The sequence below is a fragment of the Pseudochaenichthys georgianus genome, unplaced genomic scaffold (genome assembly GCF_902827115.2).
Source record: "Pseudochaenichthys georgianus unplaced genomic scaffold, fPseGeo1.2 scaffold_2122_arrow_ctg1, whole genome shotgun sequence".
Taxonomy (NCBI): domain Eukaryota; kingdom Metazoa; phylum Chordata; class Actinopteri; order Perciformes; family Channichthyidae; genus Pseudochaenichthys; species Pseudochaenichthys georgianus.
In genome coordinates, this window is record NW_027262795.1 from 1 (window position 1) to 18,687 (window position 18,687).

The following is an 18,687-nucleotide window of genomic DNA, read 5'->3' on the forward strand; positions in this document are numbered from 1 at the left end:
TAACCCTTCTCCCCTCAGATGCCTCTGGGCCGGCGCTGTGTGGACCACTACCGCCTGCTGCACCGCTACAACGTGTTCTCCCACGACGAGATGGTGTGCAACATGGCGTCCAAAGCAGGGACGCTGGACGTGGTCCTGGCCTCGGCCGTCCATAAGGACATGATGTCCATGATCCGAGAGGAGCAGGAGCTCAGGGACAAGGTCAAGAAGATGGTAGGGTCCCCCTATACCACCACGGCCTCATGTGCGGTGCATCATGTCGAGTCTCTGTCCTTCCTTTGAGTTCATGCACTGATCAACATCTTTTTAGTGCGTCTGTCATTTAGAAAAGGAAACGGAATATATGCATTCCAATGAGACAGGTCTGCACCGACACAAACAAACAATAACAACGACTAAAGTAATCCCGACATTCACTGCCAGTGAGCCTCAAACACACGAACACTCACCAGGAACATCGTTAAATGGATATATACACATGTGCACACACATACATGCAACATACGCATCTACTGTATACACACACACACACACACACACACACACACACACACACACACACACACACACACGTACATGCAACATACACATCTACTGTACACACACACACACACACACACACACACACACACACACACACACACATGCAACATACACATCTACTGTATACACACACACACACACACACACACACACACACACACACACACACACACATACATACAACATACACATCTACTGTATACACACACACACACACACACACACACACACACACACACACACACACACACACACACACACACACACACACACACTCATACATACATGCAACATACACATCTACTGTACACACACACACACACACACACACACACACACACACACACACTCATACATACATGCAACATACACATCTACTGTATACACACACACACACGCACACACACACACACACACACACACACACACACCACACACACCACACACACACACACACACACACACACACACACGCTGCAGATAAGCTATACCAGCAGCAGGTCGTTGAGTGAGTCGTGTGGAATGACTTTAGGTTCCCGGGCTTCCTGACATCTCCTGTTTGAGTATAGAAGTGAATATGTGATCTTTTCACGTTGCATGCAGGACACACATGTTGGACAGAGACGGTAGAACCACCTTTGTAGGAAGCCACATGTAAGGTCTCTCTTCTTTATGCAGAAGACAGTTGAGCGCAGTTACAGGGAACAGTAAACATTGAAACCCTGCCCTTCTCATTGTCCTCTCCTCTCTGACGTGCATATGATGTGGTCTTTGTCCTCATTGCCCTCGTCTCGCAGCCTTGTTCCTCCTACCTCTGAATCCCCTGTGTGTCTCCCTCTCTCCCCAGGGGGTGTCTCTCAGCAGGGAGGCCAGGTACGACCACCTGCAGGACGACGAGCGCCAGTGCTCTCGCTGCCGGACCACCTGCTTCCTGTCGGCTCTCACCTGTCCCTGCAGCCCGGGGGTCCTGGTCTGCCTGCACCACGTCTCGCACCTGTGCAGCTGCCCCCTCTCCAGATACACGCTCAAGTGAGAACCAGAGCCTGGACCCCCTTTGATTACGATCCTCTGGTGTTATAACACAGCCAGACTGAGACCATTCGTCTCCAGATACACTCTCAAGCAGTGTTCATTTCGTCAATGACGAGAAATGTTCGTCCACGGCCTTTTTGACACGACTAAGACGAGACGATGACGAGCTAAAAATAGATTCTTGATAATAAAAACTATGACGAAATGTACATTTAGTTTTCGTTGACGAGACGGGACTAAGGTATTAAAGGTGGACTATCGGACATTCAAAATGCAGGGTATTTTCCCCCCAATTGGTTCTCTCTCTGTGCGGGGGGCGGGGCCTAACTCTCTCTCTCTGTGCGGGGGGCAGGGCCTCTCTCTCTGTGTGCGGGGGGCGGGGCCTCTCTCTGTGTGCGGGGGGCGGGGCCTAACTCTCTCTCTCTGTGCGGGGGGGGGGGCCTCTCTCTCTGTGTGCGGGGGGCGGGGCCTAACTCTCTCTCTGTGCGGGGTGGGGCCTAACTCTCTCTCTGTGTGCGGGGGGTGGGGCCTCTCTCTGTGCGGGGGGCAGGGCCTCTCTCTCTGTGTGCGGGGGGCGGGGCCTAACTCTCTCTCTGTGTGTGGGGGGTGGGGCCTAACTCTCTCTCTGTGTGCGGGGGGTGGGGCCTCTCTCTCTGTGTGCGGGGGGCAGGGCCTCTCTCTCTGTGTGCGGGGGCGGGGCCTAACTCTCTCTCTGTGTGCGGGGGGCGGGGCCTAACTCTCTCTCTGTGCGGGGCCTCTCTCTCTGTGCGGGGCCTCTCTCTCTGTGTGCGGGGGCGGGGCCTAACTCTCTCTCTGTGCGGGGCCTCTCTCTGTGCGGGGCCTCTCTCTCTGTGTGCGGGGGGCAGGGCCTCTCTCTCTGTGTGCGGGGGGCGGGGCCTAACTCTCTCTCTGTGCGGGGCCTCTCTCTCTGTGCGGGGCCTCTCTCTCTGTGTGCGGGGGGTGGGGCCTCTCTCTCTGTGCAGGGGGCGGGGCCTAACTCTCTCTCTGTGTGCGGGGGGTGGGGCCTCTCTCTGTGTGCGGGGGGCGGGGCCTCTCTCTCTGTGTGCGGGGGACGGGGCCTGACTCTCTCTCTGTGTGCGGGGGCGGGCCTAACTCTCTCTGTGTGCGGGGGCGGGCCTAACTCTCTCTGTGTGCGGGGGCCTACCACAGATTGGCGGTGGCGTGCACACAGATTTTTAAGAGTAGTAGTACCGTTAATAACCTTAACGATACCCATCCCTAGATATCACACAAGTAAAGTGTTGCTTTACGAGTTTCAACACTTGATGCCGTCACATTGATTCAGATTTCAGATTCCTGTATTCGCTGAACTGAGTTAGTTTAAAGAGAGAAAACATTTCGACTACAACTATGAAGGATAAAAAGGACTAAAATGTGACTAAAACTAATAACCGTTTTCGTCAAAAGACTAAATCAAAGATAGCTGCCAAAATGAACACTGCTCTCAAGTGAGGACAGAGCCTTGACCTCTGATTGGTTAGAAAAAGCCGTAGATGTTATAACGCTTGGACAGAGCACATCTGTGTCTGACTGACTCTTTGTCTCCGCCTGCAGCTTCAGGTACTCTCTGGACGACCTGCTCCCCATGATGGAGGCGGTGAAACATCGCGCTCAGATGTACGATGACTGGGCTTCAAACGTCTCCGAGACTCTGGAGGCCAAGCTGGAGAAGAAGAAAGGTGAGCAGGGTTAGGGGTTAGGGGTTAGGGGTTAGGGGTTAGGGGTTAGCAGCAGCACGTCACTAAATAAGGCCGGGATCTTCAGATTAATCAATGTTTATTTATAGCCCAGCATCACAAATCTTACATTTGTCTCAGTGGACTTCACAGTTTGCACAGAATATCAGTATGACAATACGACACCCTCTGTCCTCAGACCCTCTGTCCTCAGACCCTCTGTCCTTAGACCCCCTGTCCTTTGACCCTCTGTCCTTAGACCCCCTGTCCTTAGACCCCCTGTCCTTAGACCCCCTGTCCTTAGACCCTCTGTCCTTTGACCCTCTGTCCTGAGACCCCCTGTCCTTAGACCCTCTGTCCTTTGACCCTCTGTCCTGAGACCCTCTGTCCTTAGACCCTCTGTCCTTAGACCCCTGTCCTTAGACCCCCTGTCCTTAGACCCCTGTCCTTAGACCCTCTGTCCTTAGACCCTCTGTCCTGTTCCAGAGAAACCCCACAGTTTAAAGGGAACATGGGAGAAACCTCAGGGAGAGCAGCAGAGGAGGGATCCCTCTCCCAGGACGGACAGACGTGCCATAGATGCCGTGTGCAAATCGAAGAGATAATACATTTGCAACATAGGTAGTCCAAATGTTTGGAAATGCATGTGTGTATAATAGGAAGATGAATGAGGATGTCAACAATCCTGTGGGAGCCATCAGGGAAGTAGTATGATGAGTCAGGCAGGACCGCAGAGACAGGTTCAGCCACGACTCGAAGTCCAGGACTCAGGACTCAGGACTCAGGACTCAGGACTCAGGACTCAGGACTCAGGACTCAGGACCGCAGCAACAGGATTAGCCTCGACTCCGGATCCCGGCGTAGATAGACACCAAAAGGAAATGTGGGGAAGCTGGGTTATTCAGAACATGAGAGCACACAGGTAGAGACAGAAGGAAGAAGCAAGGCGTCCCCCGACAGTCCCAGCCTAGCAGCTAAACTAACGTGTCTACGTACATGCACTCCCGTAGGATAGGGCGAGGGGAAGGGGTGGCAGGCCTTAAGAGCATTAAGAGCATGACTGCGCGACTCACAAACCACTGCCACCCTCCGGGGCTTTACTGGATGGATGTGTAACTTTTCCTTTCCTCATTATGGTTTGAATGTTTGTCTGATTTATATATATATAGGATTTAGAGTAAACTCTTAACTGTTTGTTTTTGTGAGTCACACAATATAAATAAAATATGTTAATTTAAGTCTCACGTATTTGCTGTCTAATGTCGGGTATGGTGTGCACGTGCCTCTGTATGGCATGACAATGGTACACAGCTGTTTGTGACTAGACGGGAGGCGGTATAGTCTTCTGACCGTGTTCTTTTTGTTCCCTTTTGATACGGAGAACTTGTAGTCACTTTGAAGCCAGGAAGTGTGTCTTCGTGTTTGTATGCCGCCTTGATCAAAGAACACATCCGATGTGATTCAACGCTAAATGAGTTTGGAGCAAAGAAAAGCGCGCCATAACCCACGACCCCGATAGAGGAGAAGTGGATGTTAAATGTAAACGGATTAAAACGCCACCACAGATTTATCACACTGATTTATAACCAGGTGTCGTTCCCTCTCAGGTCTGCCGGTGTTTCGCTCCCTTCTCTCTCAGTCGGAGTCCAAACTGTTCCCGGAGAACGACCTCCTGCGCCGCCTCCGCATCGTGGCTTCAGACGCCGAGAAGTGTTCGGCCGTGGCTCAGCAGCTGCTCAACGGCAAGAGGCAGACCAGGTAACAGATCCACACCAGATGAATAGAGCCTCTGTGTCCACTTGGGAAGAAGGGTTAACGTCTGTGATCCTGTCTCAGGAACCGCTGTGGGAACGGGAAGTCGTGCAGCCAGCTGTCGGTGGAGGAGCTCAGGTCGTTTGTGAGGCAGCTCTACAATCTGTCCTGCAGCCTCCCTCAGGCCCCCAAACTCAAGGTAGGATGCTGCAAAATGTCCCCGAAAATGTGTGAGGATTATCAGAAAAATATATGATTAATATAAAAAAAAACATTCTGGAAAATGTGGGGAAAATATCACAAAAAGGCGTAATAAATAAATATCGGCAAAATATGCTGAAGAAATCTGGGAAATGTCCAAAAACGATCCATAAAAATGTCTCAAAATATGTGAAAATGTCCTTAAATATATATAATTTCCCTCCCAAAATGTTCTTGCTTTCACATCATATTATGTTAGGATTAATTTTGAACATACTTAACACACCTTTAAGTTTGTTTGGCCAGATCCTGCAACCTTTATGTAAAGATTCACCGTAGGAATCAAAGACCAATGTTAACGAAGGAAGAAGGGAATATTTTAAACGCTGCTGGCTTTAGACAACTAACGTGCCTCTTTATTTCAAATGTTAGCTCACTAAATAAATGTTTGCCTTTCACCTGCCCTGCTGTAACTGTTTGATCAGTTTCCCTGGTAACATATATGACGGGATATTAAGGCCGTTGAAGGGGAAACGAGGTATGATTAGGACAGTCAAAAGAGGTTAAATTAAAAGAAAAACAAGGTCTATTTTCTGAGAGACAAATTTTCTGAGTAAACTGTAAACTGTAAACTAGTAAACTGTCTTTTACTGTAAATGAAATGTGTGACTTTAATCTCAAATATTAAATGCATTGATTAGTATGTGTTGTGATATAATGAATGGCTGTGGGACCGTTAAAGGATCTCTCACCTCTGATTTCTGTAACATTTGCTGTGGGATAAAAAAAATCAATTCTGCAGAAGCATTGATTGTGATATTGGGCTATATAAATAAACATTGATTGCAACTCTGACTACTTTTCAATCCATCAGGCTGAAGACTTTTCTTTTTGCCGCTGCTTTTAATTGATATATTCATTTTATATAAAAACAAATATGTAAAAAAATGTATATAATATATATATAACATGATAGGAGATCTTTAATGTCTTTCGTTTTTGTAAAGCACTTTGAATTGCCCTGTGTTGAAAGATGCTATATAAACAAACATTGATTGATTGATTGATTGATTGATTGATTGATTGATTGATAGATAATAAAATCAGTTCTGCAGAAGCATTTATTCGAGTCTCTTGTATTCCCCGTCCTCCAGGAGCTCCTGAACCGCATCGAGGACTTCCAGCAGCACAGCGAGAAGGTTTTATTGGACGAGAGGCCGAGCGTGACGGAGATCCAGAGTCTGCTGGACGTCAGCTTCGACTTCGACGTGGGTCTGCCCGAGCTGCCGAGGCTTCGAGAGCTTCTGGAGCAGGCGCGCTGGCTGGAGGGGGTTCAGAGCGCTGGGAAACAGCCCCTGAGCCTGGAGACCCTGAGGAGGCTCATCGATCAGGGGGTGGGCCTCACATCTCACCGCTCACTGGAGAGAGACATGGCCCGTCTGCAGGAGCTGCTCAACGTCTCCGAGAGCTGGGAGGAGCGGGCGGGCCGCCTGATGAACGCCAGGTCATTTAATAACACATTTTGATAAGATTTCATAACACCAAGAATTAATTGGCAACAAAACTTGTCAATTAAAGAGATTTTAAAGTCCTATAAAAACTGAAGGTGAGGAGACACCCTTCATTTAGATCAGCGGTTCCCAACCTGTAAATTATTTGCAAAACATTATGATTTGTGTGGAAACATTTCACTATTAAGATTTTTTTTTATTTGAACCTCTTTTCCTTTCTCTTCTCCTTCTTAGCAACGGTCATTACCGTCCTTAGCATCGGTCATTACCGTCCTTAGCATCGGTCATTACCGTCCTTAGCATCGGTCATTACAGTCCTGAGCAACGGTCATTATAGTCCTTAGCAACGGTCATTACAGTCCTGAGCAACGGTCATTACAGTCCTTGGCATCGGTCATTACAGTCCTTAGCAACGGTCATTACAGTCCTTGGCATCAGTCATTACAGTCCTTAGCAACGGTCATTACAGTCCTTAGCAATGGTCATTACAGTCCTTGGCATCGGTCATTACCGTCCTTAGCAACGGTCATTACAGTCCTTAGCAACGGTCATTACAGTCCTTGGCATCGGTCATTACAGTCCTTAGCAACGGTCATTACAGTCCTGAGCAACGGTCATTACAGTCCTTGGCATCGGTCATTACAGTCCTTAGCAACGGTCATTACAGTCCTTAGCAACGGTCATTACAGTCCTTAGCATCGGTCATTACAGTCCTTAGCATCGGTCATTACAGTCCTTAGCAACGGTCATTACAGTCCTTAGCAACGGTCATTACAGTCCTTAGCATCGGTCATTACAGTCCTTAGCAACGGTCATTACAGTCCTTGGCATCGGTCATTACAGTTCTTGGCATCGGTCATTGGTCATCACAATCCTTAGCAACGGTCATTACAGTTCTTGGCATCGGTCATTACAGTCCTTAGCAACGGTCATTACAGTCCTTAGCATCGGTCATTACAGTCCTTAGCAACGGTAATTACAGTTCTTGGCATCGGTCATTACAGTCCTAGCAACGGTCATCACAATCCTTAGCATCGGTCATTACAGTCCTTAGCAACGGTCATCACAGTCCTTAGCAACGGTCATTACAGTCCTTAGCAACGGTCATCACAGTCCTTAGCAACGGTCATTACAGTCCTTGACAGCAATTAACAATGTGTCACATGTTCTGAGTTGACCAATCAGAACTTTATGGTTGAATGTGCGCCTTGAACAGTTTTAGATTCTTAAGTGGGTCCTGAGTTGAAAAAGGTTGGGAACTGCTGATTTCTATTATTCTCATATCATAAAATAACACATTTTGAGGGAAAACAGTCGATTTCAATCTTTTTTTGGTATCTTTTCTTTACAGGATGAGTCGGGGTTAAATTACATTACATTCAAGATTTCATATCGCCAAGAAACTAATTAGCAACAAAGCGTGTCGAAGAGATTTAAAAGTCCTATCAAAACGTATCAAATGGGATGTTTTTGGAGCAAAGAGCCAGTTGTAGGGATAATTTCTTCCCGTGAAGAAGACAGATGGTTGTATTAGTGAGTTATTTACCTTGCAGGTGTGTCTAACCTCCACCTGTGTTTTCCTCCAGACCCCCCCTCTCCATAGAGACCCTCTCTGCTGCAGCTGAGAAGGCGACCATGGTCTCGGCTCACCTCCCAAACTGCCTCCTGCTGAAGGACTCCATCAGGAGAGCCAGGGCGTGGCTGCAGGAGGCCGAGGAGATCCAGGTCAGACATCCAGCACTACGACAACAACATTCTCTCTATATATACACACGAGTGATTATGTATATCTGTTACGTCCCCTCTGAGGTCAGGGGACCTGGGGACAGTCACACACCACCACCAACAACCAAGGGAGTCAGACTGAACCTTAACAAAAATGTTTATTCCTTTTAAACAAAGAATGCTGCCAACAAATATTCTTTAAGTGAGGAGGAGGAGGAGGAGGAGGAGGAGGAGGAGGAGGAGGAGGAGGAGGAGGAGGAGGAGGAGATTGTGCCAAACCAAAGAAACAAACATAACGAGGCCTATCTCTGAATCTATCCTTTGAAACCACAACTCAAACAAAAAGCCTCTGAACTACTAAGAATGGGACAAAGCAACAATCCACTAACCTAGTGTGTCCAACAGATGTTACCTACGTGATGAGATGTCCCCACACGTACCTAACTCCTCCTCCACCTCCGCAGGCCGGCTGCTGATTAGCTGCAGAGAAAAAAGGGAGTAGAGAAAAGAACAGGAGCGAAAGAAAAACAAAATAAGTACAGCTTGCCTGGCACGTAACAATATCTATAAAATCCTCTGTCATATACTCGATAAGATAATTCTTTAAAGGTCAGATCCAGTCTGAAGGCTCCTTGCATCCCAGCAGCTCCATGTGGAACATCAACAGACAGGGTCAGTGAGAGCTGCTCAGAGAGCCTTCAGCGTGCATCTGATGTGTAGCTCTGTGTTCACTGAGAGGACTGGAGCACAGAGGACGCTTCAGGCTGACTGGAGCACAGAGGACGCTTCAGGCTGACTGGAGCACAGAGGATGCTTCAGGCTGACTGTGTTGAATCTCCATTAGATGGTAGCAGTTCAGATTCTCTGTCAGAGCATGCTTTGGGTCCAGAGGATGCTGTTGGAGCCTCTCAGGGTATTACGGTCTGTGAGTCAGGAAGCCTCTGACAGGGTGACCAACAGTCTATAGGTAATAGCTCACGACAGGCCGGTCTATGCTCATTATATCACAGCTAAGGGCCGTGGTTCGGCCCGACGCCAAGCGTTTTATAAAACGGTTACCAAGTGTGTTAATATGACAGAAAAATACACTCTAATTTAAATAGTTTTTATTAGTAAATAATGACGTTCAAAATAAAATAGTCCCTCCTTCTGCACGAAACATAGTGCGAGGTGGTTGCTAGGCAACAACACTAACAGCTAGCGAACATATCAGACAGAGAGCGTTGATCCATTATTTGGCTCTTTATTTACATGAATGTGTTTGTTGCCGTTTATTGTGCAGCCACTGGAAACCTGTCCAGCATCAGTAGCATGGCTTACGTGGTTACTTGTTGAGGTTGTTCTAGGCTGTTGCTCGGCGTGGTGAGAATATTGCTCCACTTTCTCCGGTCCCCGAGATTCAGCTTCCAGCAGCTCTAGAGAGAGCTTTCGCACCTGTGGCCACTAACGGTCATCATTTCATCATCATGTTTCAAGACCCGCATCAGAAAGCTTTTGAATGGTGCTACCTCTCCAGTTGGTCTGCCTGCTCTTCACGGAGCTCTGCATGTCGTCGTTTAGGTTCTGGAGATAGGCACTGCTCAATCCACTCCTCCATAGTGAGACCCCCCCGGAGGTCCAAGTTAAGGGACAATGTGCAGCGAGGCGGTCATTATGGGTAAAAGGACACCCGACAGGCGGATCAAAAATAGTCCGTTGTTACCGTTTGAACTACGTAGCAACGGCAGGAACTGCTTCGATAGCGTTTTTGCGGACCTTTTTGATTACAGATTTGAAAACATCGCTGCTTGCTTTAAAAGTAGCACAATTCATTATGTCAAACCTTGGGAAGTATCTAGATATCCCTGCCCTTATGCCAAAGTAACTGCACACTGAATATGTGTCGCCGTTTGATGTCTATGTCTGGACCGCTGCGTAAAAAGGAGGGTTTCTGCCCCGTTACTTCTCCGCTGTTTCCTTGACCCAGTTTGAAAAGCAAACTATAGGCTGTTTGCTTTTCAGCCCAACTGTAACAGTTAAATCGACCGGACTTCTTTCTGCAGATGTGAGCGTCCTTAACAACGGTCAATAAGTCCTCGCTGCACATTATCCCTTACAGGTTTCCATCTTGAGCTTTGTTAGTTAGTTAGTTTCGTAACGGACGTAATGTAACAGCTGTAACGGCTGTAGCTTTTCTCAGACGCGGAGGGATACTGACTTGTTGTGAAAAGTAACTACAATTCTACCCGTGATATACGCTCATTATATCACGGCTAAGAACCAATCAGATTGCTTGATTTGACTTGTCCGTTTTATATATATGTATATATAATCTATGTATATATAATCTATGTGTCCTCCTGCAGGCGGACGGCTGCAGCCCGATGGTGGACCGTCTCTCGGAGCTGGTTCTGAGGGGTCAGGCGCTCCAGGTTCATCTGGAGCCGTTGGAGCGTCTGGAGTCTCTGCTGCTGGAGGTCCAGAGCTGGAGGGAGTCTGCATCGGCTGCCTTCCTGCAGAGAGGGTCCACGCTGTCCCTACTGGAGGTATATCACACCTTTAATGACAGCTACTAAACTAATCTACTTATTTACATAAATAGTTATCACCGTATTTAATGTTGTCTTAATGTACATTATTTAATTTCATACTCTGTTCTTGTACATATCATATTCGGTTTACATGTATATAGACTTCTTGCACTATTGTTGTATTTTATTATATATGTTGCATTGTTGGAGGAGCTCAGGTCAGAAGAATTTCATTGCCATTTCTACTCTGGAGCTTCTAAAAGCTTTTTATTTGAGCTCTCGCGTTACTCCTCATCTCCACCGGACCTTTTTGTAGCATCCACCGAAAATGATCGCATATCTGTCTTTATAGTTCCAGACACTTTCACATATTTTTGAGGCATTTTCAGAAACGCTTTTTCACATATTGTTGGGGATATTTCCTTTTGGTTTTCCAGACATTTAAAAAATATTTTTAGAGGCTTTAAAAAAAATAGTTTCAAACATTTTAAAGATTTCTCTTCTTTGAAAGAATATTGAAACATTTCTGAAATGTATGTGAAAAATACGGACATTTTGATTTATTTCCACATATTTTCAGGATATTGTTTGAATTTTTTTTTTAAATGTTCACAGTTCAATCTGGTTTTTTAAATATATTTGTCACATATTTCCAGAACATTTTGACATATTTTTCCAACATTTATCACCTGTTTTTTGCATATTATCCGGACATCTTTTAGGTTTCAATCCTTCCCTTTCGCCCTTCTTCCTCTCCCTCTCTGTTAGCACGTTAGCAGTACATGTGCCAGTTAAAGTTTAAAATGTCCTCTATTAAAACAGACTTTCAAGCCTCAGAGAGTCGAGCGTTTTCTCTGTTCCTGACGTTTCTTTCCCCCTCGCAGGTCCTGTGTCCGAGGTGTGAAGGCGGGACTTCGGGATCTCCGAAGAGGAAAACCAAGAAAGGGAAAGAGTCGCCGAAAAGCAACAAAAAGAAAGCGTTGTGTCTGAGCTCGCTGAGCGGCGTGGGGAAGGCTCTGTCCGACTCCACGGACTCGAACGCTGCTGTGAGTTTACTCTCAGTTTCATATCAGGCCATATCAGTTGATTTTTACAAAGCGTTAACGTCTTGTTGACTCAGAGCTTTGTTTACGCAAGTCTGAATTTTGAGATATCGAGAACATTTTAGATTTTTTTTAATTAGAATTTTGTGAACTATTTTTTTTTGATTTTCAGAAAACTTAGAATTTTTGGATTTTCAGATTTTCAGAAAAAAGTGAGAATTCTGAGATTTTTCCAATAAACTTACAAAATGTAGATTTTTTAAAAAAGTCAGAATTGTGAGGTTTTTGGGAAAAAGTCAGGATTCTGAGATTTCGAGAACTTTTTTTTGGAGATTTTCAGAAAACTTAGACGAAGATTTTCACAGTCAGAAACTTGAGATTTGTCTGCGTTTCCTCCCCAGATGTTGACTCTGGAGGATCTTCGTGTCCGGGAGCTGGACTCTCTCTCTCAGCTGCGGGCGGCCAATGAGTCGAAGCTGCTCCCAGCGGCCTCCTGCAGCGACCTGGAGGTGTGTTTCTGTCAGAAGCCCCCCATGGGAGCCATGCTGCAGTGTGAGCTGTGCAGAGACGCCTTCCACTCTGCGTGCTGCGTCAGGGACCCCCCCGACCCCCTGACGGACCCCCTGACGGACCCCCAGACGGACCCCCAGTGTGTGAGTCAGAGGGCCATTCATTCCCATTGGGGGAAACTCTTCCTCACTCTATTTGCAGTCCAGAATATAAATTATTGAGGCAGAAGCTTGACATTTTCAGAAAAAAAAGTGAGAATTTTCAGTTTTGCAGACAGAAGTGAGAACTCTGAGATTTTCAGAATAAATAAATAATTTTGAGATTTTCAGAATAAAGTCAACATTTTGTAAACATTCAGAACTTTCAGATTTTCAGAATAAAGTGATCATTTTCAATGTTTACAAAAAAGTCAGAATTATTTGATTTTCAGAATAAAATCCGAACTCAAGATATTTTTTTGAAAAAGTCAGAATTCCAAGTTTTTTAAAAGCTTGTAACGTCTTGTTGAAACAAAGCTTTCTTTACGTATGCAAGTCAAACAGATTCATTCCCATTGGTTAAATTCAATGAGGGAAACTCTTCCTCGGTTTGTTTTCAGGCTACATTATTGAGGCAGAATTTTAAGATTTTTCAGAAAGGTCAGATAAGTCAGGCTGGGGTTTTTCAGAAGAAATTAGAATTCCGATATTTTCTGGAAAAAAGCGCACATTTTGAGATTACACATTTCTTTGGTGTGATTTTGAGAAAAAAAAGAGAATTTTCAGTTTTTCTGAAAAAAGTGATATTTTTTTTATTTTGAGGAAACGAGAATTTTGAGATTTCTGAAAAAATATATAATTGTTTGATCCTTGGACCCCCAGCCGGCCCCCCAGCCGTGGCTCTGCGTTGGCTGCGTGCGCTCAGAGAAGCCCGCCCTGAGGACAGCCGTCTCCCTGCTGGCGGCTCTCAGGAGGCTGAAGGCTCGGCTGCCGGAGGGCGAGGCTCTGCAGCACCTCGTTCAGAGAGCCGTCAGCTGGCAGCAGAGAGCCAAACAGATCTGTGATGAGCATCAGCACAGAGCAGGGACCCCACCCACCCTCACCAGCTGGACCCCCCCCACCCTCACCAGCTGGGCACAGGGAGGACCCCCCCCCCACAACCACTCACAGGTACCAAGACTCCTTGTTCTGTTGCAATTAGAAAAATTATACATTTATTAATTCTATCAATTAGATTTATTTATCTTTTACTTATTAAGTATTTTTGTTCTTTGTGCTGCAGGCTCCGTGTTTGACTCCAGAGTGGAACCAGAACGGCCAAACTCAGACCGTCTTCTACACTGAGACCAGATGCATCCCTCTGCAGGGTACGATTTAAACAATATACCTTTATAGCCCAACATTAGCCACCTTTAGCTTAGCGGTGGTGACGTGAAGTCATGTGACCGTGCTGTAGTTCCTTTACGGCCCGTCCACACAGCGGCGTGCGTTGACGCTTCCCCATTCACTTTGAATGGGGTGACGTCACTTTTAGCCGAAATGCATCGTGGGAAGCGATGTGGAGCGTAGCTGGCGTGGCTCGCTGCAAAAGTTGAGCAATGTTCAACTTTTGACGCCTCGGCAAGGCGTCAGCCAATCGAATCATATGCCAGTACAAGCTCTAGCCAATCAAACCGCTGCTTGTGTGTCCGGGGCGGGAGATTCATGTGATTGGTTGTTGGTCGAGTTTCAGACACGCCCGCCGGCAAGCGTCAGCGCACGCCGCTGTGTGGACGGGCCGTTATAGCTCCACGTTAGCCACCTTTAGCTTAGCGGTGGTGACGTGAAGTCATGTGACCGTGCTGTAGTTCCTCTATAGCCCAACATTAGCCATCATTAGCTTAGCGGTGGTGACGTGAAGTCATGTGACCGTGCTGTAGTTCCTCTATAGCCCAACGTTAGCCACCTTTAGCTTAGCGGTGGTGACGTGAAGTCATGTGACCGTGCTGTAGTTCCTTTATAGCCCAACGTTAGCTGCCTTTAGCTTAGCGGTGGTGACGTGAAGTCATGTGACCGTGCTGCAGTTCCTATTAGTGGTATGCAAACTTGAATGGAGGATGTGTTTTCTCTGTGTTTCAGGCCTGAGTGTGGAGCTGGAGGAGCTGATGGTCGAGGGGCTGCTACTGCAGGTTTCCCTCCCCGAGGTGCAGGAACTCTTCCACGTCTTACTGGACCGAGCGAGCAGCACGGACCGCCTCACGCCTCCCCCTCAGAGCACCGACACACACACACACTTTCACTCTCAGGAAAACACTCCCAGCCAGGTACACACACACATATTTTTTAAATATGATATTAGTGTTAGGGCCTCTCTCTAAAACGGCGGTTAAAGGTCTCCTATCATGCAAAATGCCATTTGTTATGTATTTTATACATAAATATGTGTCCCCGGTGTGTCTTCAGAGACATGTCCTTAGTAACAGCTGGAAGAGAGGGGGGGGCTACAAGGATCTGTTTGGAGCAGGACACTTCAGAGACATGTCCTTAGTAACAGCTGGAAGAGAGGGGGGGGCTACAAGGACCTGTTTGGGGTTTGGAGCAGGACACTTCAGAGACATGTCCTTAGTAACAGCTGGAAGAGAGGGGGGGGCTACAAGGATCTGTTTGGAGCAGGACACTTCAGAGACATGTCCTTAGTAACAGCTGGAAGAGAGGGGGGGGCTACAAGGATCTGTTTGGGGTTTGGAGCAGGACACTTCAGAGACATGTCCTTAGTAACAGCTGGAAGAGAGGGGGGGGCTACAAGGATCTGTTTGGGGTTTGGAGCAGGACACTTCAGAGACATGTCCTTAGTAACAGCTGGAAGAGAGGGGGGGGCTACAAGGATCTGTTTGGGGTTTGGAGCAGGACTCTTCAGAGACATGTCCTTAGTAACAGCTGGAAGAGAGGGGGGGGCTACAAGGATCTGTTTGGAGCAGGACACTTCAGAGACATGTCCTTAGTAACAGCTGGAAGAGAGGGGGGGGCTACAAGGATCTGTTTGGAGCAGGACACTTCAGAGACATGTCCTTAGTAACAGCTGGAAGAGAGGGGGGGGCTACAAGGATCTGTTTGGGGTTTGGAGCAGGACACTTCAGAGACATGTCCTTAGTAACAGCTGGAAGAGAGGGGGGGGCTACAAGGATCTGTTTGGAGCAGGACACTTCAGAGACATGTCCTTAGTAACAGCTGGAAGAGAGGGGGGGGCTACAAGGATCTGTTTGGGGTTTGGAGCAGGACACTTCAGAGACATGTCCTTAGTAACAGCTGGAAGAGAGGGGGGGGCTACAAGGATCTGTTTGGGGTTTGGAGCAGGACTCTTCAGAGACATGTTTTTTAAATATTTGTATATATCTGAGACGTATAATATATGACTAAAAATAGAATAATAGGAGACCTTTACATACGTCTGTGTTCTGTGTCTTCAGGACGTTGCAGCGAGGGACTCCCTGCTGGGCTCGGAGAAGAAGGCGAAGCGGCTCCTGGACCTCGAGGCTCTGGAGTCCGAGCGGCGTCTGAAGAACAAGAAGCCGGCTCACAAACGCCAGAAGACCAACAGGAAGCGTCCGGCCTCCACTTCCTCCTCCCCTCGATCTGACTTCTCCCAGTCCGACTCCGAGGAGGAGATGGCCGTCTGTCCCGCAGAGAGCTGCCAGCTGCCGGAGGGAGACGAGGTGAGGGGGCTAGGGTGTAGAGAGATCGTGAATGAAATCACATTAAAGGGGAGGTGGTGTAATGTGTGTGTGTGTGTGTGTGCGCAGGTGGACTGGGTGCAGTGTGACGGCAGCTGTAACCAGTGGTTCCATCAGGTGTGTGTCGGCGTGACGGCGGAAACTGCGGAGAAGGACGATTACATCTGTGTGAGGTGTTCACGGAGCAACACACACTCCAGGAAATGAAGTCATACCCACACACACACACACACACACACACCCACACACGTCCTCAGTCTGTCCTCCCTTTTGTAACAACGGTGCTATCTCCTCTTTGACTTGTTGTCCAGAATTATAATGTTTAGTTATTTTTTTGTATTTTTACATATATAAATATTATATATATTTCCTTCTTCCTATCAACTGTTTGTGGTTGTCTTTAAAAAAAAAAATGAAGTGTGCTGCATGGGAGTAAAGGAAACTTGGCGGTGGGGGGGGGGGGTGGGTTACGGGAGGGGGGGGGGGGTATTATCCTGCATGTTAAACAGAGCCGACAGAAATCACACGTTTTCACCCCAAAAAAAGGGTCCTTTTGAGACCCCGTGTTTACTATCTTAATATTACTACCCCTCTTTTTGTAGAGTAGCTTTTATTTATCTGAGCAATAACTCGTCTCGTCTGAACGGACTTTTATGGCTTGATCTCCGCTTTGACGGCGCTTCACATGATGATGATGATGATGAAGATGATGAAGATGATGAAGATGATGAAGGTGTAGGATACAGTGGGGATTGTTAGCTGGAGATGTTACAGGTTTATATTGTGGAATAAAGCCTTTTGTTCTATGGACATGTCTCCTCTTTTCATTTTAATACGTTCTTACATTTGTTTTACGTTTCCATCATCCTGTTCTTCATCAATATATCACAGGTCTCAGATATATCCAGAGCCTGTCTCTGATTGGCTGAAACACCAAACAGATCATTGCAGCATTACCCATAATCCCCTCTGTTTCAGCCCTGTTTCCAAAGTGCTGATTCTCTGTCTGTTACTTCAGATGAAAATAAGGAGCCCCTCCCCACGCCCCTCTGAGAGACATTTGGTTACAAAGAACTCAATGGAGCTCTAGAGGAGATTCAGGTGATAAAGGGGGGGGGGGATTACCTTGGTTGCTGATTGGCTAATGGTTACTCAAGACAACACATCGTTATGACATCATCAAATCTGATCAGCTCATTACATGTTGATGAAGAGACATGAAGAAGAGGATTGTGCATGATAGGTCCCCTTTAATATTAAGCCATCTTTTCTTTCATGCCTCTGGGTGTCTCAACGTTGTCTAAAAAGTTTAAATTATTGTTTTTATTTATTTTATTTTATGTCTGCAATCATGATTATCGTGCTGCTCTTTCAGCAAGGAAATACATAATGTCGTAATCATTCAATTCTGATTAAACCCTCTTTAATGGTCTCACATGCAGAGCACACAGTGAAATGTGTTCTCTGCTTTTAATCCATCCTAGCACCAGGAGTCTAGCACCGGGAGTCTAGAACCGGGAGTCTAGCATCGGGAGTCTAGCACCGGGAGTCTAGTACCAGGAGTCTAGCACCAGGAGTCTAGCACTAGGAGTCCAGCACCAGGAGTCTAGCACCGGGAGTCTAGCACCGGGAGTCTAGAACCGGGAGTCTAGCACCGGGAGTCTAGCACCGGGAGTCTAGTACCAGGAGTCTAGAACCAGGAGTCTAGCACCAGGAGTCTAGCACCAGGAGTCTAGAACTAGGAGTCCAGCACCAGGAGTCTAGCACCAGGAGTCTAGCACCAGGAGTCTAGAACTAGGAGTCCAGCACCAGGAGTCCAGCACCAGGAGTCTAGCACCAGGAGTCCAGCACCAGGAGTCCAGTACCAGGAGTCTAGTAACAGGAGTCCAGCACCAGGAGTTTAGCACCAGGAGTCCAGCACCAGGAGTCCAGTACCAGGAGTCTAGCACCAGGAGTCTAGCACCAGGAGTCTAGAACCAGGAGTCTAGCACCAGGAGTCCAGTACCAGGAGTCCAGTACCAGGAGTCCAGCACCAGGAGTCTAGCACCAGGAGTCCAGCACCAGGAGTCCAGTACCAGGAGTCTAGCACCAGGAGTCTAGCACCAGGAGTCCAGTACCAGGAGTCTAGCACCAGGAGTCTAGCACCAGGAGTCCAGCACCAGGAGTCTAGCACCAGGAGTCCAGCACCAGGAGTCCAGTACCAGGAGTCTAGCACCAGGAGTCCAGCACCAGGAGTCTAGCACCAGGAGTCTAGCACTAGGAGTCTAGTACTAGGAGCAGTGGGCAGCTATTGTACAGCGCCCGGGGAGCAATGGTAGTGAGGGGGGAAGGGGGATGTACGGTGCCTTGCTCACGGGCACCACGGCAGGGCAGGAGGTGAACTGGGACCTCTCCAAGTAGCAGTCCACACTCCATACTTAGGTCTGTTCGGGGACTTGAACCGGCGACCCTACAGCTCACAGTCCAAGCCCCTAA

The 18,687-nt window shown here is 47.4% G+C and overlaps 1 protein-coding gene across 1 annotated transcript; it reads left to right on the plus strand.

Moving 5' to 3' along the window:
- Positions 1-6: 6 nt before the first annotated feature.
- Positions 7-16,656, plus strand: LOC117441895 (lysine-specific demethylase 5B-B-like). The gene is made up of 15 exons (XM_034077912.1): positions 7-213; positions 1,391-1,572; positions 3,151-3,275; positions 4,880-5,030; positions 5,109-5,223; positions 6,380-6,729; positions 8,323-8,461; positions 10,807-10,986; positions 11,856-12,017; positions 12,416-12,667; positions 13,385-13,672; positions 13,785-13,869; positions 14,621-14,805; positions 15,949-16,194; positions 16,282-16,656. The coding sequence occupies exons 1-15, from the start codon at positions 19-21 to the stop codon at positions 16,417-16,419; spliced, it is 2,793 nt and encodes a 930-aa protein (XP_033933803.1). The 5' UTR covers positions 7-18; the 3' UTR covers positions 16,420-16,656.
- Positions 16,657-18,687: the final 2,031 nt, after the last annotated feature.

What these genes read in the sequence shown, in the direction of transcription:
- LOC117441895 (XM_034077912.1), top strand. Translation starts at nt 19, where the DNA reads ATGCCTCTGGGCCGGCGCTGTGTGGACCACTACCGCCTGCTGCACCGC. An exon ending in AACGGCAAGAGGCAGACCAG is followed by an intron (nt 5,031 to 5,108) that starts GTAACAGATCCA and finishes ATCCTGTCTCAG; the next exon opens with GAACCGCTGTGGGAACGGGA. An exon ending in CTCAGGCCCCCAAACTCAAG is followed by an intron (nt 5,224 to 6,379) that starts GTAGGATGCTGC and finishes CCCGTCCTCCAG; the next exon opens with GAGCTCCTGAACCGCATCGA.